The sequence below is a fragment of the Prionailurus bengalensis genome, chromosome C1, assembly GCF_016509475.1.
Source record: "Prionailurus bengalensis isolate Pbe53 chromosome C1, Fcat_Pben_1.1_paternal_pri, whole genome shotgun sequence".
NCBI lineage: Eukaryota > Metazoa > Chordata > Mammalia > Carnivora > Felidae > Prionailurus > Prionailurus bengalensis.
Window position 1 is genome coordinate 170,287,231 of NC_057345.1, and position 25,555 is coordinate 170,312,785.

Consider the following 25,555-nt stretch of genomic DNA (forward strand, 5'->3'; position numbering starts at 1 on the left):
GGATCGAGTTATACTAAAAAGCGATTTAAAGTTACATGACAAATCAATAACAGATCAAGAAACAGGGTCGAACCGATTAGGCTACCTGGCACTAGAGTAGATAATGGGTTTTATATCAGCAGATGACTCATCCATTAACAGTGTCTGATATTCTAAATACTAATATGTATTTGAGGGGCGCCTGGGTGGCTCAGTCGGTTAAGCGTCTGACTTTGGCTCAGGTCATGATCTTGCAGTTCGTGGGTTTGAGCCCCACATTGGGTTCTGTGCTGACAGCTCAGAGCCTGGAGCCTTCTTCGGATTCTGTATCCCCCTTTCTCTCTGCCCCTCCCTGGCTCATTCTCTCTCTCTCTCTCTCTCTCTCTCTCTCTCTCTCTCTCTCCCCCCTCCCCCCAAAAAAATATAGATAGTAATAATACAATAAAACCTTAAAAAAATCTAATATGTATTTGAACTATCACTAATCAAATAGTATTTTGTTTTCAACAATGGTTATTCTTAAACTGGTCATACATTATTCTAAATAACACATATTTAAGTGAAAAATCATTTCAGCTTTATTCCTTCTTTCAATAATTGTTAACTAGATACTTTCCACATGTCAGATTTGTTCTACAAAGAGAATCTTAGAGATCTTCCCTGGCTACCCAATAATCACTGAATAAAGATTGGGGAAAAAAAATATATGGCAACAAGTCATGTAAATACAAGTTGAGAATCTCTCATCTGCAATTCCAAAATTCCCAAAGCTCTGAAACTTGTACATTTTTTCTTAAATCATTTGGGAGCAAAGCCTGAGCTGACCTCATTTTGTAGCAAAACTGGACCCAAACTGACAATGGCATTTTAAGTCTTTACCCCACTTAGCATGGATGCTCCTCATGTTTCATTCAGAAATATTAATATTCAATTATGGGATGCTACCTGAGGCTCATTTTGGGTGTTACATACACATATATGCCCTATATTAGCTTTCTAAAATTAGTAAACATCTCAATTTTAAGATCTAGCTGGTTCCAAATGTTTCTGGGCAAAGGGAACAGTAAGTAACCCAATATTCCAGGTGAGAAACGATATCTCTTACTAACATGGCAGTGATGCTGCTCAATTTTGGATATATTTCAGAGGAAGAGGCCACAAGATTTGTTGATGGACTGGATGTAGAGAGATAAGGAGTAGAACATTTCCATTTCTAGCACGTTTCCAAGTGTTTTTGGCTTGGGTAACTACAAAGATGAAATCTTCACATACTGAGATGGGAAGATCCATAGAAGGGTGTAGTTGTAGGCTGTAGGAGGGAATATGGGGTTTATTTTAGAATATGCTAAGGTTGAGAAATCTAGTGGACTTTTAAGTATGTCTAAGTAGGCAGTGAGGTTTATAAATCTGGAGTTCTGAGATGATGTCTGGACTAAAGATAGAAATTTGAAAGTCATCAGCATTTAGATAGTATTAGAAGCCACAAACTAGAGGAGGCTGAACCGAGTGAAAAATAGACAATAAAAGGTCAGGGAACAGACATGGGAAAATGAGAACAGCTAAGAAAGAAAACTGACAAGGAACAGGCCAATGGGGACAAGAGAGAATCAAGAGAGTGACGTCCTAGAAGGTAAGAAAAAATTGTAGAGAAAGAGCACTGTGATATTTTAAAACTCTGTCCATAGGTCAAGACAGATGAGTACTGACTTTGACAAGTGAGCTGTAGACTCACAGGAGTCAAAAGCCTGATCATAGAAGATTCAAGAAAAAAAAATGAGAAACTAAGTGGAGACAGTGAATGTATAATTAGTCTAGCTAGACTAATAAATCAGGGTGTGTGGGAAGGGCCAAAGAAATGGGACCAAGTGCTCTATGTGGATTATCTTAATTAATCCTCATAATAGCTCTGTAAGGTGGAAATTATCTCATTTTATAGATGAGGATGTGCAAATTAAGATAAGTAGTGCACCAATGATTTAATGAAAATGCTAGATTTTTATTTCCAAGCACATGTGATTATCAAGTTCATCCTCATACCACTGTGCAGCTTCCTATGAATTCACCATACAAAATAAATATTGAGAAAATGGCATCGTCTTCCCAGAAAGGACACTGGTGTAGGACTTAGGAGACCTTAATTGGAGCTCTAGCTTGGTCACCAATCTTGAGGCTATTCCCTTAACTTTTAAGCTTGATAGCTCATTCCTAAAATCAGGAGATTGGGATAGATTCATTTATTCATTCAGCAAATATTTATTCAGTCTTTATTTGCTGGATACTATTTTAGGTGTTAAACAGTGGTTTATAAAAAAGGCAAGAACTAACCCTTTGGTAAGGAAGATGACAAATATTCAATTTAATGTTTCTTTCAGCTCTAAAATACTTTAACAGCTGTTTGATAAGTATTAATAGACAAACTGCACTCTAGGCTAGTGTCAAGAGGTTTACATTTATTTTATTACTGAAACCCCACAGCACTGTAAACTAGGTACTGTTATTATGCCCTGTTTTACAAAAGGTGGGGAGGGAGACAAGCTGAAAGCTTAAATAACCTGTACTACAGTCACACAGGAAGTGACAAAGTTTAAATTGTAACAGTACTACTCCAGGAACCCATCCTTTAGTCACTCTCAATAGTATGGTAAGTTACTATTATAATATTTTATTTTAGGGGAACTTGCCTCAGTGGGAAGAGCAGGTGACTCTTGTTGATCTTGGGGTTGTGAGTTTGAGCCTCATATTTAGTGTAGAGATTACTTAATAAAATCTTAAAAAAATTTAAAAAATATTTCAGGGGCGCTTGGGTGGCTCAGTCGGCCAACTTTGGCTCAGGTCATGATCTCACGGTTTGTGAGTTCGAGCCCCATGTCAGGCTCTGTGCTGACAGCTCGGAGCCTGGAGCCTGCTTCTGATTCTGTGTCTCCCTCTCTCTCTCTGCCGCTCCCCTGCTCATGCTCAGTCTGTCTCTCAAAAATAAATACATGTTAAAAATTTTTTTTAAAAGATTTCAGTTAAAAAAAAAATAAAATAAAAATAAAAATAAATAAAAATAAAAATAAAAAGATTTCAGTTTACTAGTGTTTAACTTTCCTGTTATTTTACTTTTCTGGATGGGTCTCTAAATGTTCAAAATGGGAAACAGGAATAAAAGGAAAAAAAATGAAAATTCAGAAGTAGAAGTGAATAGTGATATAAAGTCAAAAGAAAACCAAAGCATTACAGTATCATGAACAAAAACCAGGTCTGGAAGGAGTAGGAGAAATAGCAACAGCTCTTCAGATGGTGGCCCACAAGACACCACAGGTATAACCATATAGGACAACAGACAGGCCTTGTCAAACGCGGCTCCAGAGTTGCTCTAACAGAGGGGTGTGGGGGTGTGTCTTCTATTCTGTTGCCAAGTCACTCAGACACATTGTCCACTTACCAACCCTACTGAGAATCAACACTTCCAATAAACTTAAAGTAAATACAGTCCCTAAAATATTTCATAAAGGAGCCCTAGCTACTTTCTCATACTCTTTGTTACAACCACATTAAAAAGGAAAAAAGCTCTTGAGCGTTAAGAGCTGAAATCCTTACAGGAAACAGAAGAAGAAAGGAGGCAGAGTTGAGCTGCCTGGTCTGACTACAACTGAGGCTACCCTGGGATTTTCAGTAGAGCTCCAAGATTGAGCCCCTCCCTTTACATCAGGACCTTTAGCCGAAACCAGGTGCACAGGGAAGCCTCTGTAGCCATTTTGTTTTCCCTCACTTTCAACAGAGAATGGTGACATTAGAGTAACTGGGTTTCTCCCTTTGCAGAACCATTCTGAGCTAGCACTTTTCCTAGTATTATGAAGATTATTTCAAGATCATATTGCTTTATAAATTTTAGAGACAGGAAATAATATAATCCATTGAGTTTCAAATTCTGAGTAGCTACTATATGCCAGGTGTTTTCTGAACTAAATAGTGATTGAAGGATGATTAGATATGGTTCTGTCCCTGTAGCAGTTTAGTATATTGGCGAACAAAAGCACACTGGGTAATTTACCATCGTGGGGAACTTCACCAGATTATTCCCAAATTACTCCTTCACAAAAGGACAGTGGACCCACTGGAGATTCTAAGAAACAACAATCCAATATGTTTCTCTATTTGTCACTCTAGTTTTCTATCTAAAGTACCTTTTCAACAGAGATTCAGATTCATTCATGTGCTCTAGAGGCCTCTTTAAAAAGTAGTCTGCATTAAAAGGTAAAATGAGAACTAAATCTCCCTCTGAGAAACATGCTTTTATGTTTTCCCTTACATATTCTTCATTTGTTGAAAATTTCTACATGGAGTACAATGTATGCATATAATCAGGAAAAAAAAACATTTCAACCGGTAGTTTTTACATTGCCTGAAATTAGTTCTCCATGCCAAATGGTTCTGTGCTTTATTAACTACTATGAGGCAGCTAAGAATGATAGACAAGAGAGGAAAATATTGTATTCAGAGGCTCAGCTATTCCCCAAGTTCTCGGTAGATATAAAGTTAATACTAAGCAATAAAACTCCTCTCTTTGCCAAATTACCTTACTATACATATATTCTATTAAGATTGCATCATCATGCAAAGTAGCAGCCAGTTCTTGCTGTAAATAGCATGGCATAGAAACACAGAGAAATGGCTAGGCACTCAATCAGACACTCCATCTCATTTGACTCTAAATTATCTTCAGGTTACAGTGAGAATTAAAAAAAAGATAGCCATCCCTGTTTCTTGATTTTAGAGACCAAACAGATCCTCAGAGAGGCAAAGGGGCTCATCAATGACAGATGAAAATGGCAGAGCCTTAACTGAAACCGAAGACTGGACTTTAAAGCTCATGTTCTTTTCTTCTGTTCTAGAAGCTAGGAAAACTTGTAAAGAACCACACTTGGGTGACTCAGTCAAGCATTGGACTCTTGATCTCAACTCAAGTCATGTCTGGCTCTTGGTGACAGATGGCATGGAGCGTTCTTGGGATTCTCTCTCCCCTCCCCTGCCTATTAGTACCTGTATGACCTTAAAGAAGTTAAAGTTTTCCTCTTCTGTTTTCTCATCTAGAAAATCCAAGTGATAATAGCCCCTACCCTCAGAGGATTTTTGTCAGGATTCATGGAGTTAATAAGATGCCGGTAACGTTCCTGGCACATCCAATGTGCTATGTAAGTATTGGCTATTATTACCTGAAATAATTCAACAAACCATTTGCAGTCATCACACCAATGCCTGAATTAGATAAACTAGAAAAACAGCATGTATGACCGATGATAATAGGCAGGAATGATTTGAGTAGGACTCTACCCTACACTTAAAATACAAAAATTCTCAGGCCTTATTTCAAGTTTACTAAGTAGCTCCTATTAGAAGGGGTCACCCTGAGTGCCTTCCCTAAAGCAGACTAGGAAACTTTACTTGGTCAAGGGTCTACTAAGGCACTTGTGGAATAGGTTAGAAGGAGAAAAGTAGGAATTGAGAGTATAGAAAATAATGGATTTGTGCTCTCTCACTCCCTAAAAAATAAAAAGAAAGAAAAAAGAAAAGAAGGGGGAGATATATTACAAATAACAGGAAAAAATAAAAATCACTGGAAGTTGACTCACATTGCTCTCATTACTCTGATCCTCATCAGGCACAAGTATTTTCCCCAAATACTTTGGGAAATGTATCAGGCTCAGTTTGTATGCATCCTAAAAGGGCTTGTGTGCCCCACTCACAACACAAAGTTCTTCCTCAATTCTCCCCCGGGATGGGACAACAGCGTTTTTGAGAAGCACTAATGATTATGTTCTGTGGAACAGAAATTTGATCACAATCACCTGGTTTTATCGTCTTGTGGTTTTTCTTTGGATCCTGGATTTTGTTATGGAAACACGCAGGCTGTGCTGCTGAGGAGGAAAATCACACACTGTCTGGAGAGAAACGCTAGACATGAGGGCAAACCAGCCCTGAAATGTGCCATTTTCCCGATTCACCACTTCAGCTTCTCAAGAGATGTGAAAAATATGTCATAGCAACAGTTTACAGGTGAAGGATCTGCTAAAAATTTGAGACTAGGTGATAGCATATCTAAATGATCATCAGTAACAGCAAAATACATGTCCATCACCTAAGATACACAAGATCCATAGCATAATTATTTCAGAATTTCCTAAGTCTGCCTTTAAGGTTTCATTTGTGTTCAAAATCTTTTTGTGGGGGGAAAAAAGTAAACAACTCTCCATTCAGATGATCTTGGTGCTAAATTGGTATTTAAACCACAACTATTGACAAATTCTTATTTAAAAAAGATTCAGACCAGGGCGCCTGGGTGGCACAGTCAGTTAAGCGTCCGACTTCAGCCAGGTCACGATCTCATGGTCCGTGAGTTCGAGCCCTGCATCAGGCTCTGGGCTGATGGCTCAGAGCCTGGAGCCTGTTTCCAATTCTGTGTCTCCCTCTCTCTCTGCCCCTCCCCTGTTCATGCTCTGTCTCTCTCTGTCCCAAAAATAAATAAACGTTGAAAAAAAAAAATTTTTTTTAAATAAAAAAGGTTCAGACCAGGGTGCCTGGGTGGCTCAGTTGGTTAAGCATCCCACTCTTGATTTCTGCTTAGGTCATGATCTCACAGTTCGTGGGTTCAAACCCTGCATCTTTGCTGACACTGCGGAGCCTGCTTCAGATTCTCTCTCTTTTCCTCTCTCTGTCCCTCCCCCACTCCCTCTCTCCCAAATTAAACCTAAACTAAAAAGTTTCAGACCAAAACCCAACACCATCAACTTCTCAAGTTTTTGTAAGGACCTCTACAACTCTATAGCTGTATATTTAAGAAACATTTGATACAGTGGTTCTCCAAATGACTTTCACACAATTCTAGATCTTCCATGACAGGACCTAAGTAGCTCTGTTTGCTACTGTTTTATCTATTGGGGGGAAGGGAGAGTGGGTGCTTTAAGATGCCCTTGGGATGAAGACACCAAAATTACAGAAACCACTGTGTTAGTATGGTTATTGGTACAACCAACTATGGATCTTACAGTGCCTAATTCGTTTCACAGAGTTACTTGGGTGCTGGAAGGTTAGAGATCAATTTATTTATTTAAAATGGTCTATTTTTAGTGGGCATTTAAAAAAAAGGGGCAGTAACCTTACAGAGACATGGTCAAAAACCAGTATTATTAGGATTTGGAATCCTGGAAATCTTTCCCAAAGAGCTGTAATAATTTAAAAAAAAGAAAGAAAGAAAGAAAGAAAGAAAGAAAGAAAGAAAGAAAGAAAGAAAAAAAATTGAGGGCATTTTCTGCTCTTTAAAGGGATAGATGAGCTAAAGTTTACACAAGTTCATTTTCCTTTTAATGTATTTTAGAATTACATTATTTTTCCAATGCATGGATGCTGTTACCACCTACACAAGATTATTATAATCTATCCCAGGTAATTACTGCTGAGATCAGCAATTTAATGCCCTTTGTTTGCCAAATTTTTGTTTTCCCAAGAACCAATTCCACTCTATAAAGATGTGTTTCCAGGATACATATAATTATGCTGGGTGTAACATCTGTCGCTTTGCATGTTCAGAGCCTTACCAAACCAAAGGGACACGCTTGTATGTCAACCTTAGGGAGAACGATTCAAGTATTAAAAGCTTAAATACACAGAATTTTTTTAAGCAGTATTTATCAAAAGTAAAAGCTATTTCTAATTTAAATATTTCCAAATAGAATTAACTCATTTCAGTCCTTAGATTTTAATACAGCTATATCATTTTTTATTATTTAATAATCATGAGTTATCTTTATTATGATTTCATATAGAAATCTTAGTTGAATTTTCTACTTCAGTTATCTGTCAGAAGCAGACCATCGAACAATTAGCAACAAAAGCAACCTATAATCAAGGACAGAAGAAAAAATAATGCTGGTGACCTCTTTTCTCTATTTCACCCTTTAATAGCACAGTGGATTTAGATAACAGGACAGTGTTGCACTTTCAAATGTAGGTCAGTATTTTGATTACACCACAAAAGTGAATTGTTCAAACTTGAAGAAAGCAGGGCAATAATGATCCAAATCACTTCTCTGCATAGCCTTTTAAGGTTGCCTAACCATTGGATAATCCTGAGAATTTTTCAACATGTAAGATATTTATTGGCAAGATGTTCCAGAAAGATAGAGATGGTGAACATTGATTTCAGTACCAAATCTGAAATGAACCCTTAATGGGAGAAAAACAAATCAGACACCGTCCTCTCTCACCAAACATTTGTAATCACAGACCAAAAATTCAAGTTATAAGTTCAGCACATTTTCAGAAAAGTTTAGTAGGTCAAGCAAACTCCTGACTCTGTCTGTGGTACTCAAATGTATTTCACTATCTTTTAAGAGCTGCTATTATAGAACCAAAAGCTTACTATTTGGGCTGCATTTAGACTGATTAGATTGTCCAATTTCATAGAGATTTAGAGTTGAGGAAACCTACTTTAAAAGAAATAACCCATATTTCCAAACCATTTTAATATGATTGATGCTCCTAACAATTACTACTTCTTAGTGTTATAAACAATGTAAAAGTAACCATGCATTAACCATTATATTAAAATTCAAAAAGAAAAAAATACCTCTTACTGTTAACAGGAATTTGGAAGAGGCGGTAAAATGACTTTCAGGGTTGGAAAAGATTTAGCTAAACGAGTAAATCCACCTGTCATGGACTGAATTGTGTCCCCCAACTCCAAAATTCAGATGTTGAAGCCCTAACCCCCAATGTGACTCTATTTGAAGACAGAGCTTTTAATGAGTAATTAAGGTTAACTTAGGTCATAAGGGTGGTACCCTAACCTGACAGGACAGGTATCCTTATGAGAAGAGGAAGAAACCAGGCTCTCTTTTTCCCCATGTGCACACAGAAGGCAGGCCACATGAGGGCATGGAAAGAACAAATGAAAACCTAAGGAAGGATATAGGTCTGCCAGGGCTGCCATAACAAAATGCCACATGCTGGTGACCTTTTGTCTTATCACCATATCAAGCGAAAGATGACAGAGAAACTGATCAAATGTCTTTTTTCCTTCTAAAAGCTTTACTTGCCTCGTTTATCATTAGTTAGAACACCAGACTTACACAGAGAAGACACTATTTTAGGTGAGAATTCATCAAAATAGCAAGTGATACAATCTGGCCCAGAGAAGGCAGGTGAAATTAAGTGAGAAATGTGTGTAAGCTTTGAAAGCATCATTTACATTCCTCTCTCATGTTGCCTCTCTATAGCATTAAATAGAAAATCTTTCCAAAGTCCTTGATATTTTTGCTCCCACCAGAACTAGAACCAGTGCCTCTTTGAGTTTCCAAACCCAGGGGGGCGGAGCACCGCTATGCCTGGGAAACTGGGGTCAAGACTGACCCAGAATTAAATGGAGAGACAGGGCAGTCTGAAAAGGTCCACCAGAGCCCAGAAATGATCAACTAGAAAAATGACCCTTCGTCTGCCTTCACACTTCACTCTCCTCTGCTGCCCCTAACACAGCCTCTTCCCCAGAGCTCAAATGTGGATTTAAGGGGCTGAAGGGACAGCTTTAAGAAAGTCCCATATGGAGGAATACTTTGCCGCAAGCAAAATACTCCCCCTTCTTACACCACTCATCCTAGTGTTTGTCCTCCCCCAGGCTCCCACATGATTTAAGAGTCTTAGAAAAGGGCTCTGGAGTATGCAGACAAAAAAGGAGAAGAGGCAGGGGAACAGAGCTTTTTCTGTGAATTTTTCTCAAGTTACAACTGCTGGACATCTTGCTTTTCCCCTGTATCACTTGAAATCTTAACCATTTTTAAGCTAAACCATCTTCAGATATTAAAATACCATCTGAAATAAGAAATATGTAATACTAAATTTGGTATTTTAAGGGCAGGGTTAAAGAAAGTTATGCAAATAAGGAGTTTATTTGAATAATTTATTGCAAAGAGCAACACATCATCTTTCACAAGTGTTTCCACAGCCGCTATTGTTCTCAACCAGTTTCTGGATCTTCCCCCTTCCCAAACATAAAATAAGTTCCTCACCTTAAATTATTTTCTATTTTTTACATGATTTTCTACATTATCCATAAACCTTGAGAGGTGTTAATAAAATTCAGTGGTTACGAGAACTATTTAATCTAGAAATATGTATTACCCTAAGACGCCATTAGATTTATTCTCATATATAGGGATCAGGGAAACAAATGAAAGAAATCCAATTATTTAAGACAGTAATCCTTTAACACTGGGATTTTGTTTTAATTATGAAGAGTGTGTCTTATTAAAAACAAAACAAAGCTTTATCCTTCAAGGGAGAAACCCCATGTTTCTCTAGTGAACATGCATACAAGATTTCCTAAAGAATGCATCAAATTGTTTTTGCTATTTTTCCATTTCCCATGATATAATGGGACTTCTTAAAAAGAGCATCAAGTAAATAGTTATGGGCCCACCTGCTCATGATGTCATACCAGGCACCATAAAATGTTCTTGGAAATATGCTTAATTCTGCTTCCCCTCTTCCACCCCACCATGATCATACAGACAAAATTCGCTGCACTAAAAACTAATAACAAAAAGCATAGACAGTAAGTAAAGTAAAACCACTAAATAGTCTCTCTACTTCAAATACAACTCCAGATATACCCAACATCTGAAAACCATGAACATCCCCTATCCCTGTGGTTCCTCCAATGTCTCACATAGGGTAGGGGGGACAGAGGCACGGAAACTAGTAAATGGCCTGCTCTGTAAGAGGCAAGAAAAGTCACTGGGGACTTCACTTAGATGGTCCAATACCCATCCTACCCAGAGGTAAACTAAACCATAATTTGGGGGAATTATACTCCCCTTTGGGTCCAGGCCACTAGCTCACTTAAATGGTTGAGCCTTGGGCCCAGAAGGCTGAGGGAAATCCCTCTTTCTCAAGGGACATTGAGGCCCCTGCCTCTCCTATTTCAGGCCTAAAAGAAAGCTGCTTAGGCACTCAACATAGCCTCGCTTGGTATTACCACTGAAAGTAAAGCTTTCAGTAACCCTTTCACCCATCACAGAACCAAGTTTTGGCATAAAAAGCACACAGACATCACCAAGGCCAAAGATGAGCCACAGCAGGGCCAGCACCTCAGGTAACTGGCAAGGACCTCCACTCAGTTTCAGCCAAGGGATGGCAAACAGGGGACAGAAGGTTGTCCTAATGACATAAGTCACCCAAGGGACAAAGAGAGCCTAAAAGCAGCAAGGGTGACTGAATGAGCACAGAGATGTAAATGAGGACATGTTTAGAGTCTAAAGGAGTCCAACAGCTGATGCATGGAAAAGAGGAGAAAATAAAAGTAAGCTGTTCTAGTTACTATTTGAACATAGACATCAACTATGGTTAAGACTATTACCTCATATATATTTACTCTGTTGGGTTTAGATTTGGTGTAAAATGTCTAGGTAAGAAATTTTTATACACAGCGTCATCTAATAAAATAAAGGGAATTTGAAAAAAATTCTGTTTATATGTTTTCCACTGGAAAACATGAACCAATATTGCTATTCAGAGACAGTTCTTTCATTTGGATGCTTTAAGTACCATAAATATACAGCCGTATTGCTTTCTTTGAATCAATAGCTAGGTCTTGGGGAAAAAAAGTAGAATAAACAAAGAGGAAGCAGAAAAGAAAATTCCAGATAATGGAAATGTGTGATCTTTGCTTTCTGGTCAGGGTCATACCAAAGTAAAAGAAGGGATCCCACCTATAATAGAATCAATAGCTCATATTCTCTACAAGTTTTTCCAGTATCTTAAAGCAAGGATTTCACAACGTCATAGAAAATTTTCTTTTCCTTTGCCTGCCCTTCTAAACCCATCAAAGATACTAAGAAAGATTAGCAATGAGCACAGGATATGAATTAATGATATGCCACAACTAGTACACATTTTTATAAAACTCAAAATAATTTCAGAACCATTAGAAAGCAATTTTGGACGTAAAATTTTGGATGCTAAAGGATCCACTAAAAGGGCTCTTTTCTATTTTAAAGTATCAATGACAAAAAAGTTAAAACAGCAACCATGAAAAGATATTTTTAAAATAACGTGCATGGGCGACTTCAGTTTCTTTCTGAATTATGCCATGAATGTTATTAATTAATATCAACAGCATAAGAAACCAGACAGCCTACTATAATGAAATACTGTATAGTCACATTAAAAAGTGACTGACAGGTCAAATTCTAAAAAAGAAACAGTAGATACCACCACAAAACTAGCAGATGTTTCTTGAGGTCATTTGTACAAAAACATAAGCATATGTTAAAGAAATCTGACACTATCATGGAATCAGTTGGTGTCTAAAATAATAGCAGCTCCTTATGGCAATATGGTAATATCCGTATCAAATGCACAACACATTATGTTGCAACAGTATGTGCAGACAAAAGAGCATCAGTGGCAGCAATAATGACCAGTGCTTTCATTAAGGTGAAAAAATAAAATTAGTGTGTTATATCCACGGCATGCTATTGTTTAATGGTAAACTGAACATGACAGACAGTAGGTTGAATTTTCAGAGTTCGCATTTAACTGATTTTATTGAGACTCTTATCAAGGCAGAATATTAACCAAATAAGAACCCTAAAGGTTTTATAGGAGCCTCTAAGATGGGTTTTCTGATTTCTTCAGGCTACCAAGAATAATGGTGAAGACAGCTCTTATTTTCAAACCTAATGATAATACTTGATAAGTCTGGGACATGAACAGGAATTCTTCAGTTCAAAATCAATGCATTCAACCTGGTGTCCTATACACTGTATTTAAGCAATTGGTAACTGCTAGGTCACTATTGTAATGTAAAACTGCAAATAATTTATTAAGTGTATTATCAACCTCAACCTCAGAAGTCTGAGACCTTCTATGGTATTTCTTTGGAACTAGTCCTATCGCCCCAAAGTATACAATGCACACAACCGATGCTAATTGTTATAGACTAAAGATCTTTCAAAAGTCAAAGCCAAAAGGCATTGCATAACTTTTTACACTAATTGTTGGGACTCACGTTATACCGTAGCAAAGTTACATTTGAAAAGGCTCTTAGAATTTCAATGACATAGTTTGCATCTAATGCTTCTGCATGGAAGAATGAATCTGGCATACACCTAACAAAGTGTTCAAGTATCAAGAAAATTGGAGTAATATTAGGCTCACCCATAAGATGTTTCCATGGCATGAAGCCCTGTGACAGAGTAGGCTTAGTCCTGTAAAACATCCAAGTAACCTGGAAAATGATAGATTTGTCTCTAATGCAAAAGCTAGAATACCAAGATATTTTTCCCCAAATGTGAAAAATGCTAATTCTAAGAAATGGAAATATGATTTTTAGAGAAAACTTTATTTCTACTTCTAAAATAAGATTATCGATCAAATCCCATGACAAAAGTCTATCTATATTTTTTTAGTATACCCTAAGTATTTAAATAAATTATCTAAAGTAACTGGGTTATGGATGGGATTTTAAAAATGCATTATATCTGAGATTTTAACTATAATAAGCATCTACCTATAGAATGAAAACAACAACAAAACATACACTGTCTTCCTTTACACTTTCAATACATGAAAACATGGCTAAAACATAAGGAAACCAATATACGCTAACAGTTGTTCAGTTTTATTGATCTTATTCCTCCTGCACAGATGGACATAGAAAGTACTTTGAATTATGTGTAACATTCAGTACACTTAAAAGTCTAACATAGAATATTTGTACTAGACAAAAAACTGATCTTACGAAATGAATTTTTTCGGAGTTTAAAATGATATAGAAGTTCTTTTCTACATATAAAAATTGATGTGTTCATTTTTTTCATTTCAGTAATACCTAAATATTATGGCTGCATAAAGATCATAACCTTATTTCCAATATTTAATGAACAATGTTTTCCAAAAATACCTTTAAATTTTAAGTAGCCTCAACCGAATAAGAAACAGGACACAAGAGACATCCCAAGGCTCACGAAAAACACAGACCTTAGGCTTGATAGAGTTCAACGTACAGTCCCTTCAGGAGCCATTTCTCCAGCTTATGCATTCAATTTTAAGCTTTCAATTTCCTTTATGTTTGGACATTTTGCTAGTCATCAGCATAGTTGATGCATGGTACAATACATGTCAAGTAAGATACTTTCTCATTTTGCTGATCTGAGAATTTTAGCAGTGTTCAGTATCCATTCCATCATTCAAGTTAAAAATCTCGGCATCACCATGGTTTCCTCCCCTTCCCTCAAGTTCCACATCCTCCAAATTCTCTGACAATATTCGTTCACTTAGCCTCACATTTCCATTCTCCCTGCCACATACACACTATTCCTGGATCTTCTGGTATACTAGTCACTGAAATAGGCTCTCCAGTGTACTGCCCATTTAAAATCCATCCTGGTTCCATGATGGTCTTCTCGAAACCCAAACTCACTTAAAGAACAAAAACCTTCATGGGGCGCCTGGGTGGCACAGTCGGTTAAGCGTCCGACTTCAGCCAGGTCACGATCTCGCGGTCCGTGGGTTCGAGCCCCGCGTCGGGCTCTGGGCTGATGGCTCAGAGCCTGGAGCCTGTTTCCGATTCTGTGTCTCCCTCTCTCTCTGCCCCTCCCCCGTTCATGCTCTGTCTCTCTCTGTCCCAAAAATAAATAAATGTTGAAAAAAAATTATAAAAAAAAAAAAGAACAAAAACCTTCAGATTTTGCTACCCCTTACTCAACCCTTAGGTTTAGACACCAACTTCCTAGCCTGTTATTCAGGGCCTTATACAAACCACTGACTTATCACCAAGCACTGTCATCTCTTCCATTAACACTCTCTTCACAGACTATGGTCTTATTTTCCAAATGGGTCAAAGCATGCTCTCCTGATATTCCCCCTGCCAAAAAAGTTATCATTTTCCTAGAATTGGTTTCCTTACTCTTTTGTGTTGCCAATCCCTAGCCATGCTTCAAGGCCCATATTCAAGTTTACCCTCACATTCCTCTGTACCTTTACCTGACCTCTTCCTCCACCTCCCAACAAAATGATTTTCTCCTTTAGTTACATTTCCATGTATGTGTATAATGCCCTATAATATCTCAATTGCACATAAAATAGACCATCAGTAATTTTTCTGGTAAATCTTCCTGCAGATTATGAACACTTGGAAGCAAAAACTATGTCGAATTGATTATAGCATCTCTGGAACCTATCAGAAAACTCAGCACATAGTAGGTGCTCCCTAACTGGGGAAGAAAGAAGCTAAAAGTATGAATGATTTAATGAGAAAAACAAATTAAAACTATGCTGAGATACCCTTTCTCATCAGATAGGTTTTTTAGAAGTTTCACAATATACTCTTTAGAAGAAACTTCACAGAAACAGGTGCCCTGATACAACAATGATACAAAGGCAAAATAGTATGATTCTTATGAGGTAATTTGGAAATACTGAGCAAGGTATACAGGCAGGCATGGAGTGCATGGAAGATCTTTGCATGTTCTACTCAACTTTGCTGTGAACCTAAAACGTAATTCTAAAAAATAAAATCGAATAAAAATTACATACGCATTTATTCTTTTAGTCAACAATCCCACTTCTAGGAATCTATTCCGAAAATATATTGAAAAAAAAAATCAAATGGACACATAAGGTTTTTCATTACACCACTATTTTCCATAGCAATAAAAGGCTAGAAACCCCCCAATCTTTCCATAAACTATAGTACACAATAGATTTTTGTGCAGATATAAAAGGAAACGTAGACTCTCACCCTAGAGTGATATGCCAGATATACTGTTAATTTAAAAAGAAAGTAAGGTGGAAAAAAAATATGGTATGCTACCATGCATTTAAGGAAGTGGGGTAGGAGTCGGGTAAGGAGAATATATATACATATGCATATAAGTATATACATATACACGATTGCTTATATTTACAAAAGAACAACCCCAAAATTTGAAAAGACAAATAAGCTTACCTGTAATAGGAAGGAAGAAAAGGGTAGAAAGGACCCAGATAAAAAGTTATATTTCCCAGAATATAGTTTGTTTAGTAAGTTTGAGTCTGGAACCCTATAAATAGTTTATATAATTACAAAATAAAATTGAATTTTAAAGAAGTAATGCCAAAAATCAAAAACAAATGTAAATAGACAATTCTGCATACTGGGTTGAGGATAGAACATCAAAGATAGGGAGGACTGTAAGCGTCTTTAAAACACAGTAATTTGGAACACCTGGGTGGCTCAGTCGGTTAAGCGTCCAACTTCGGCTCAGGTCAAGATCTCACAGTTCGTGGGTTCGAGCCCTGCATTGGCCTCTATGCTGACAGCTCAGAGCTTGGAGCCTGCTTCACATTCCATGTCTCCCTCTGTCTCTGCCCCTCCCCTGCTTGTACTCTGTATCTCTCAAAAATAAATAAAACATTAAAAACATTTTTTTAAACCCCAGTAATTTGACTACACACAGCACATACCCTGGTATGTACTCTATACACAACAATAAAAAATTACAGAATGATCTTAAATGACTTTCAGAAGTTGTACTGTTAATGGTAGCATTGGTGTTGTTATTCTGTGATTTACACATGTTACAAGATAAAGCAAATGAGCAATGATATGGATGGCAATGATACTGTTGCACTTAGAAATCAAGATTTTAAGGAGAGCAGAAAGGAGACAAAGTAAACACCTTTTAGTCCTGAATTTAAACTGGAAGTATCAGCATAATTCCGTGATGTGTTTTCTTTTTGGAAGAAAAATACATACTTCCTTGCTGTTTCTGAAAAAACTGGAAAACGGAAAATATTAGCAATGAGCACAACTGGAGCTCAAATTGTGGTCTCTAAATACCCCTACTCAAAGGAACTAAGCTTCCTTTTAATGATCAGGTTGATGCTATGTCTGGGGCATGACATGTAGATTAGCCTGGAATATCTTGCCATTCAAGAAAGCAAGAAAGCTATCAGAGACAGCCAAGGGAATGTCAAAAAAAACTTAGAAGTCAACTTGGAGGGGTTCCCGTTCATCCAAAATGCCAGAAATTAGGACAACTTGAGAATCAGTAAGAACTGGCATTCTGCAAATTGAAGCCTATTTAATACATTTGAATACCTGAGTTCATAACGATGACAGTAAACCTCACTGGTCACTGAGGCTGCCGTCCTGTCCCTTTGAGGAAGAACTTTCCTTTCTGCTGCAAAGAGTGCAGTTAGCTAACAGCCAGCCTCCAGCTGTTGGTCCCTTCAAGGCTTCTCCTAAGCTTTGTTGCTGAGGTCACACTGTTCCCAGGACAAACACAGCTGAGGTTTGGCTATTTATGCTCAAGGCAGGACTTTTAATGGGCAGTCTTTTCCCCCAAAATCTCACCATAGGTAAGCAGAGACCTGACCAGATATGCATCATGGGCCAAGGTTCTCCCTGCCCCTGCCTGCCTTATCCTCCTTTTATAGGTCTCAGAGTCACAAGGGCATCCCTCCCAATCTGTCTCCCCCGACCTTTTATCTTTCCCAGACATTTGCCCCCAGTAGACATCTCCTATTCCTACAGGAGAGACAGAGAGAGACAGAGCGTAAGCAGGGGAGGGGCCGAGAGACAGGGAGACACAGAATCCAAAGCAGGCTCCAAGCAGTCAGCACAAAGCCTGACACGGGGCTCAAACTCACAAACCGGGAGATCATGACCTGAGCTGAAGTCAGACACTTAATCTACTGAGCCACCCAGCTGTATCCCTAGTCTTTAACAATTTATCCCTAGTCTTTAACAGGGATCCCTAGCTGTATCCCTAGTCTTTAACAGCTGTATCCCTAGTCTTTAAACAACGATGGTCCGTTCTCCCAAATTGCAGAGAGCACAAAAATGCCTAGTCGAGGCAATACTATCCTGAGTACCCAAAGTACTGCCATGGCTCTTTGATTCTTTAGCTTTACGTTTAGACTTCTGCAAGTCACTTCAGATCTTCCCACTTCAGACAATCCCATCTGGATTTACCTCTCTGGTTTACTGACCTTGATCCAGCCATTGGACCCTCAATTTTTAAGTCCCTTGGCTTCAGCACATGTACTGTTCCCCACTCCTAGGAAGGTATTTATGTGCCAATTGTAGCCCCAAAGATCCCATGTAGGAGAGGGCAAAAAGAAGGGGGAAATAATAGATCAAGTTTTTCAAAGTACTTGCCTTCAGATAGTGCCACATGGTTAAGGAATAACAATATGCAGACTCCTCGGGGGTCAGGGTACACAGGCCAGGGCAGTTATTTTGTACATACTATTTTTATAGTAAGAAAGATATTAGTTTGCTGAATTTCAGTTCAAATAATAACTATGAGGAATAACAATTTTTATAGACAAGACTTCAACTTTACTATCAAATGATTTGCAATAAACAAAGTATTTTTTGTATTCACAAAATACGTGAAAGGACTTTGCCACTTTGACATTTCTGGATTAAGTGGATTTATCCTTAAATAGGTAGCTCAGGTGGTATAACCATATCAATTGTACATTAAGATTTGAAATTTTGCCTTCCTATAAAGATTAAAACCAATACCTAGGAATAAAGGAAATAAACGATTTCAACTCTGCATGCATTAAAGTCAGGGTGTCCAATGTGATCACCACTAGCCATATGCAGCTATCAAATTAAAATTAAATAAAAATTCAGTTATTCAGTCACACTAGCCACATTTCAGGTAGAATAGCCACACATGGATGGTGCAATCTGGACAGTTCAGATACAGAACATTCCATCACCACAGAAATTTTAACTGCACGGTCATGCTTTAGAGATCCATTCTGCATTTGTTTCTCTGTGTGGACCAATTTACTTTAATGAAAAGCTAATATTTATACAATATAACTACCTAATATTTATATAATAGGTTAACAGACCTTCCAAACCATTTAAAAACTTCATTAACAGTACATGCAGTTACAGGGTGAGCTTGATTTTTCACACCCATCTTTTAAAAATTCCTTCAAATTTGACAGTGTAGGAACAGATTGTCAATTTTTTTAAAGAAGTATTTTCTTAACATGTACACTGATGAATCAAAGCATCAGGTTTTACTGAGTAATTAATCCTTCAATAATTCACGTAACAGGTCATTTTGGGGTTTAACCCCTGCTTCCATTATTTCTGACCACAAGGTCCACCGACAGATGTCTCACTTTGGATGTACACAACAGAAGACTGGGATCTGTTTCACGTACATCTGTTCCCAAACAGCTTAGGCAGATTAATACTTAGAATGTACCCAGCCCTGCTAAGTCCCAAACAACCATTTACTCTTGTTTTTAAATTATTTTCTCATTTTCACATTTTCCCACACTACCTTTCACATTGGTAAGTTTCCAGCAAATATAAAGCAAATCATTTTAGCTCTCACAAAAGAGACCTTAATTTGTAGCCCAGCTTTCTCAGATTTTCTGGTTACTGCTCTCCTTCAACTCAGCTAAGAGCTGAGTTACAAACAACCCTTTGGAAAAACCTAACATGAAATTGTGTAACCTGCAGTAGTAAGTCCATGAAAAATAGAGATTTTTAAGCCCTAAGATTTGAAACTCTTTGTTTTTAATATTTAAAACATAATTTTCAGATGCTAACCGGACGTACTGTAAAATCCTTGCCCTGAACTTTGATTAAAAGGTAGAGGAAATGAGGGGCACCTGGGTGGCTCAGTCGGCTAAGCATCCAACTTCAGCTCAGGTCACGATCTCACAGTTCATGGGTTTGAGTCCCGTGTCGGGCTCTGTGCTGACCACTCAGAGCCTAGAGCCTGCTTCAGATTCTGTGTCTCCCTCTCTCTCTCTGCCCCTCCCCTGCTCACATGCTGTCTCTCTCTTGCTCTCTGAAATAAACATTAAAAAACAATTTTTTTTAAGGTAGAGGAAATGATATTGAAGCTAAACTAGTCCTTTTGCCCATAAAAAAAAAAAAAAAAAGTCTGATGACTAGCTTGACCAATAATTTTCTATCAGAAAATGGTTTCTTCCTCTCTCAAGGCAGGCCCTGTGCTGAGATGACCCTCCACCTCTCATCACTATGCGCTGAAGCTGGGGAAGGGGAGCAAGGGGCCCGTATTTCCCATGTTTCTTCTAATTAGAAGTTCATTAGGGTGGAGAAGCTCCTGCTGGAAAATACAACACCTCCTCCCACACATCACACTGTTGACCCTTGAGCATTCAAACCAGAGACTTACCTACGATGTCCTAACATCTGAAGTCTATAAAAATAGGTATTTTCTCTAAAACACAACTTGAGAGTTGGTTTTCAATGATTATATACAGCTGATCCTTGAACAATGCAAGGGTTAGGGGTGGTGACCCACATACAGTCAAAAGTCCACGTCTACCTCTGGACTCCCCCAAAACTTACTAATAGCCTACTGTTGACCAGAAGCCTTATCCATGATATGGTTAAGACATACTTTGTATGCTAAATGTATTGTATACTGTATTCTTGCAATAAAGCTACAAAAAAGTCAAGAAAATCTTAAAAGATTTGTAGTGCTGTACTGCATCAAAAAAAAAAAAAAAAAGAAAGAAAGAAAGAAAAACTCGTGTGTAAGTAGACCTATACAGTTCCAACCCAAGTTGTTCAAGAGTCAACTGTAATATAAATGCCTCATTCTGCAGATGAAAAAGTGGAATTAAATTACTTGCCCAAAGTCAGTTATGGTCCTGTTAGTTGCAGACAAGACCTCATATCCTTTGGTGCCCACTCCTGAAAATGTTCCTACATCACAGACAGGAGAGTACAGACAGCTGGAGCAGGGAGCCTATAAAAGATCCCATCGTGTTTTTCCTATGTCAAGGTGCTATCCATTAGTAAATGGTGAAGTTCCCACTGTGAAATGGCAGACACATTTGTGGGCATTTGGCATTCGTGTCACAGAAATTCCTAAATTGATCATTCTTAACTGTACTAAAATTTGAGCTTAATACAGTGTAATCCTACCCATTACGAACTCTCCTCACCCGTAGCTTTTCCTTTATGGGAAAGCATTATTACCCAGTCACACAGTACAGTAAGCAGATCCCGATTTGGGGATGCACAAAAATGCTTCTACCTTCTGCTTCCATCTAACATTTCAAATAGAAGCTTACTACTTGCTAAGCAAACATGCCTAGAAATTTGTCCTTGGCTGAGATTTAGAACAATGCCAACAGGCAATCTGTGATATTTTTGAAAATATTGAACTCGGAATGTATTTGATCCAGTAACAGCACAAGTGAAGGGCTACGCTGTAAAATATGCAAAATTGTCTAATACATCTGCCCATGTCCCCTTTCTGTGCGCCCTTAATTTTTGACACCTTATTCCCCAATTTCAGAGACCGTTGGGGGCTACCCACACTGTGGTACTACCCTTGATCTGCTTTGCCTGGTCTGGGTTCCATGCCCCAGACTTGCCTGCCTTTTCTCACGAAGCCTCAAAGAACTCACCTGATCCCTCTATTTCTTCTGGATTCTGTTCCTTTCTAGGTCACAGCTAACTCGGTAATTACTTTATACTCACGTGCATAAACTCGTGATTTCACAAATGGTCAAATTTTAAGATTCCAATAGAAAGATCATTAAGCAGTTTGTGGTTAACATTTTCTGAACAGATGATGCCCTTTTGTGTACACATTTTGTATCATAGTGGTGGCATCCTGGTCAATCTATGTCCAGGTCAGTGCTTACCACCTTGCAGCTTAGCACGATGGAACCTTCTGGCCAGGATACCCACAGTGGAGAAGTAGGCCAACATTAGCTTAAGAAAGTTTTTATAGAAAAGAATTCCAATACCTTAACAAAAGGGGAGAGGATACTCTTGCAGGTGATGAAAAGTCACAAGTAGCTGTGTAGTCAGTAGTACAACGCAGTAGGCAAAAGTAAGGTTCACGAGGCCAGTTAACAAATTCATTCAACAATGGTTTTCGTGTCAGGTACTCTTCCAGGTACTGACAGCAAACAAAACAGGTTCCGAACAGCTTTCCTTTTCCCCATCTAGATCCAGTCTGACAGTTAAACCATCAGCTCTCCTGCTTCTCAGACCTTCAGATTTGGTCTGAATTATACCACTGACTTTCCTGGTTCTCCAGTTTGCAAATGGCATACAGTGGTAGAGCTCAGCCTCCGTAACCCCATGGTAGATCTCCTCAAACATACAGCCAAGCTTCTGTTTCCCTGGGGAACCCCAAGACACACATCATTACAAGTTTGTCAAAACCCACAGAATGTAAGACACCAAGAGCGAACGGTAACATCAACTATGGACGCGGGTGATGAGGTGTTCACGTAGGTTCATGAATCGTAACAAATGTACCACTCTGATGAGGAATGTGGATAATGGAGGAGGCCGTGCATGTGTAGGGGGCAGAGAACATATGGGAGATCTCTGTACCTTTTGCTCAATGTTGCAGTGAACCTAAAACTGCTCTAAAAAACGAAGTCTACTTTTAAAAGCAGCAACTAAGTTACTCAGATTCAAAAACTGAGTGGTGTTGCAAATATTTCCTATGTATGATCTAATAAAGCCCGGTGGATCCCACACTCCACCCCCACCCTTCCTGGAGCCTCCAGTCACGGCCTGGGGCCAATACACCCATGGTCTCCCCTACTACATCCTCCTATACCCTGTCCTCCCAAGCATGGTAACCTTGACACAACTTATCCTCTATTATCTGGACAATCTCATTGGTCTTTCAGCATTCATATCTAAACTAATTCTACATCAGAGATCATTTCATTTAAGTATACCTCTTACTCCCTTTTCTTTCCCCCACTCCTTTTACTAGGTAAAACATCTGTTTATAAATACAGGTTCTTACTAAGGTGCTAGGATTCTGTATTTCCAATTTTAAAGGCCTGAAGAAGTTTGCACACTAGGCCTTCATTAAGAAAAAAATACACCTAGGTGAAAGAAAAGTAAGGGGTTTCAAGCAAAGTTTAAAAAAAAACAATCAAAACTTTCAACCTGTATAGTTTTTAAATTCTACTTCCATGAACACAGAGCAAGCCTGCTTTTCCTCCATCACCACTTAATTTACAACAGCATTTTTTTTTCCGTGTCATTATTTGCCTTTTTGTGTCCCAGTACCGCAACACTTATTTATAGGAGCTCTCACTGAGCAAGGTCTCGTTTTAAATTCTGTAGTATTTCACCTTCATTGTAGGTTAAGCTGGCTCTTGTAGGCTCACCTAAACTTCATATAACTTAGAAACTTCTAGATCTCCCAAATTCAAACGGACTTAAAAACTTCACGGAATAATTCTACATCCATATCCCTCGGTTTTAACTCAGAGATTCAATAAAACACTCTACCTTGGTTTTCATGACACCTAAAAACATTTTAATTAAGGTAGAAGGTAATTTTAGCTAAGCCTACTCAGTGCATTTGTAAGCTTTTTTTGCACGGGAAACTTTAGAACAGTGGCATGTTTCTATACTTTACTAGAAGTAGTACAGGGCGCCTGGTTTTGCAACGGAAGGCAATGTTTTAAAAATAATTTCTTAAGTTTGTATTTAGCCAGGAGAGACAGTGTCACATCCGAAGGTTTTTTGAGCAATTTTCTCTCGACGAAGACTTGAAATAGTTGTTGTAAATACAGCACTGTAACATTTCCAAATAACTGAAGTCAAGTCAATAAAAGGCGAGTGCGATAAGCAGCATGAGGACTTAAAAGTCAACACTTAAAAAAAAAAAAAAAAAAAAAATCAAGGGTTTCTACGTAGGTAGAGGGCTTGATCCTAGACAAGGCAAGGAATGTGAGGGATGGAGAAGTCCAGAGAGCCCAAAAGGGGATTAAAGTTTCGGAAGTCAACAAAGTGAGAGTTCGATTCAGAACCCACGTGTAGATGTACTCTGTAAAGTGGTTATACTTTCAGGGGACGGGCAGAGGTTGATGGATTCAAACTCCAGTTTGGAGCGAAGGAGAGGACCTTCCCGCAGTTTGGAAAACACCGGCCCTTTGGGGCTCAATTCTTTTTTCGGCCTCCTAGAGCAGAAGCTAGCCGTGACTTTGCTCCAGGGAATGCACCCAGAGGCGGGGAGCCAGGCGGGCGGGGCGGGTAGCCTGAGGCCCCCGGGGCCGCGAGGAGACTAGGCTGCTCTCCCCAGTTCGGAAGGAGCGGGCGGGGGCTTCGCGACGCGGGGGGGGGGGGGGGGGGGAGGAGCCTGGGGAGGGCGGAGAGGAGGCGCGGGCGAAGTTGCAGGGAGGAGGCGAGGCTGGAGGTTAAGGTGCCGGGACACTCACCCGCGGGGCGCTCGGGTTGGATGGGCCGCCACCTGAGGGCCCGCTCGCTCAGCACCACGTCACAGCTGCTCCTCCCGATCTCGAAGATGCCACGCAGCAGGACCTGCCCGGCCGCCGCCTCCGGCTGCAGCTGGGACGCCCACAGCGCCGAGGGCACCGCGGCCGCCGCCGGGGGCGCTTCCTCCTCCGGGCCGCCCTCCAGGGCGCTCACCCGGCCGCCGCGCCTCCCCCGAGGCATGGCGGAGACGCTAGCTGAGCGGCACCCTGGGGTCTGGGGAGGCCTTTGGAGGCGGAGGTGGAGGCCGCGGCAGCCTCGGCTCGATCTGCGTCCGGCGCTGCCACAGCAACCGCGCGCAGGGCAGAGACCCAGGAGGGAGGCGGGGCAGGCAGGCGGGGCCGCCCGGACCTAGTCCGGCATCTTGGGCCGCCGGCTTCGGGTCGCTGCCGCTCACTACCAAAGGTCCCCCATGCTGGCAGACGAAGAAGTGGCTCCCTCCGCCTAGCCCTCCCTGTTCAGTAGGATTTAGTGCACTGAGTTTCCCACAGTTCTATACGCCCTCCCTTCTCAAACTTACCCCCTGGGCATCTTGTTAAAATGCAGTTTCTTACTGTTGAGGTCTGAGAGGAGATCCAAAAGGCTGTATTGCTAAGAAGCCCGGGATGACGGCGACGCCCATGCCAATGGTCCTCGGGACACACTTTGAGTGGCAAGGGCTTCTCGTTTCCCCACCTGCTTCCCAGTGGGCTCCCTCAGAAGGCAGAGGCCATGCTATATAACCGTGCTGGCACACCCCCGGTAGTTAGCTGATCTTATGCACCTGGTAGAGAGAGCTCATTTCCCAAAAGCCCCGAGAGGAAGCCAAAGTCTCTGGTTTACATTCACAGATTCTCACCTGACAAACAGAAGGTGCCTTATCATAATGAGCACTGAGTAATGTTTAGAATTGTTGAATCGTTATATTGTCCTCCTGAAACTAATATATTGGATGATAACTATACTGGAATAGGAAAAAAAAAACACCTTAATGAATAAAAGGTGACTTTGTGCTGTCAGTGTTGAGGGTCCTAATTTCCCCGGAAGATTTCTCCTTTGCAAACTCGTCTTTGCCTGGATCTGGCACTCTCTGGAGGGAGATTACAAGCAGCCAGGCTTGTTCTCTGGAAGGCTGTTGCTACAGTGTAGTGTTACCTGCAAATGGAGAGAGCCCTGGGGGGTGGGTTTATCCTTCCCTTTCTTCTGATAGTAGAGATTCATGAAATTAGCTGATAATTTGTTAGCACAGAGTCTGGAGGCATCGGTTCTCAACTGTGGCTGCACGTTGGAGTTACC

The 25,555-nt window shown here is 39.7% G+C and overlaps 1 protein-coding gene across 2 annotated transcripts in view; it reads right to left on the minus strand.

Annotated features, from left to right (window-relative positions):
- Positions 1 to 25,059, minus strand: part of CERKL (ceramide kinase like) — a 108,353-nt gene extending 83,294 nt beyond the window's left edge. Inside the window, exon 1 of one of the 2 annotated variants that reach the window (XM_043577208.1) lies at positions 24,226 to 25,059. In XM_043577208.1, the coding sequence (XP_043433143.1) occupies positions 24,226 to 24,463 (238 nt within the window). In that variant the 5' untranslated portion in view covers positions 24,464 to 25,059. The remainder of the gene's footprint in view (positions 1 to 24,225) is intronic. The other variant, XM_043577207.1, reaches the window with a different exon arrangement.
- Positions 25,060 to 25,555: the final 496 nt, after the last annotated feature.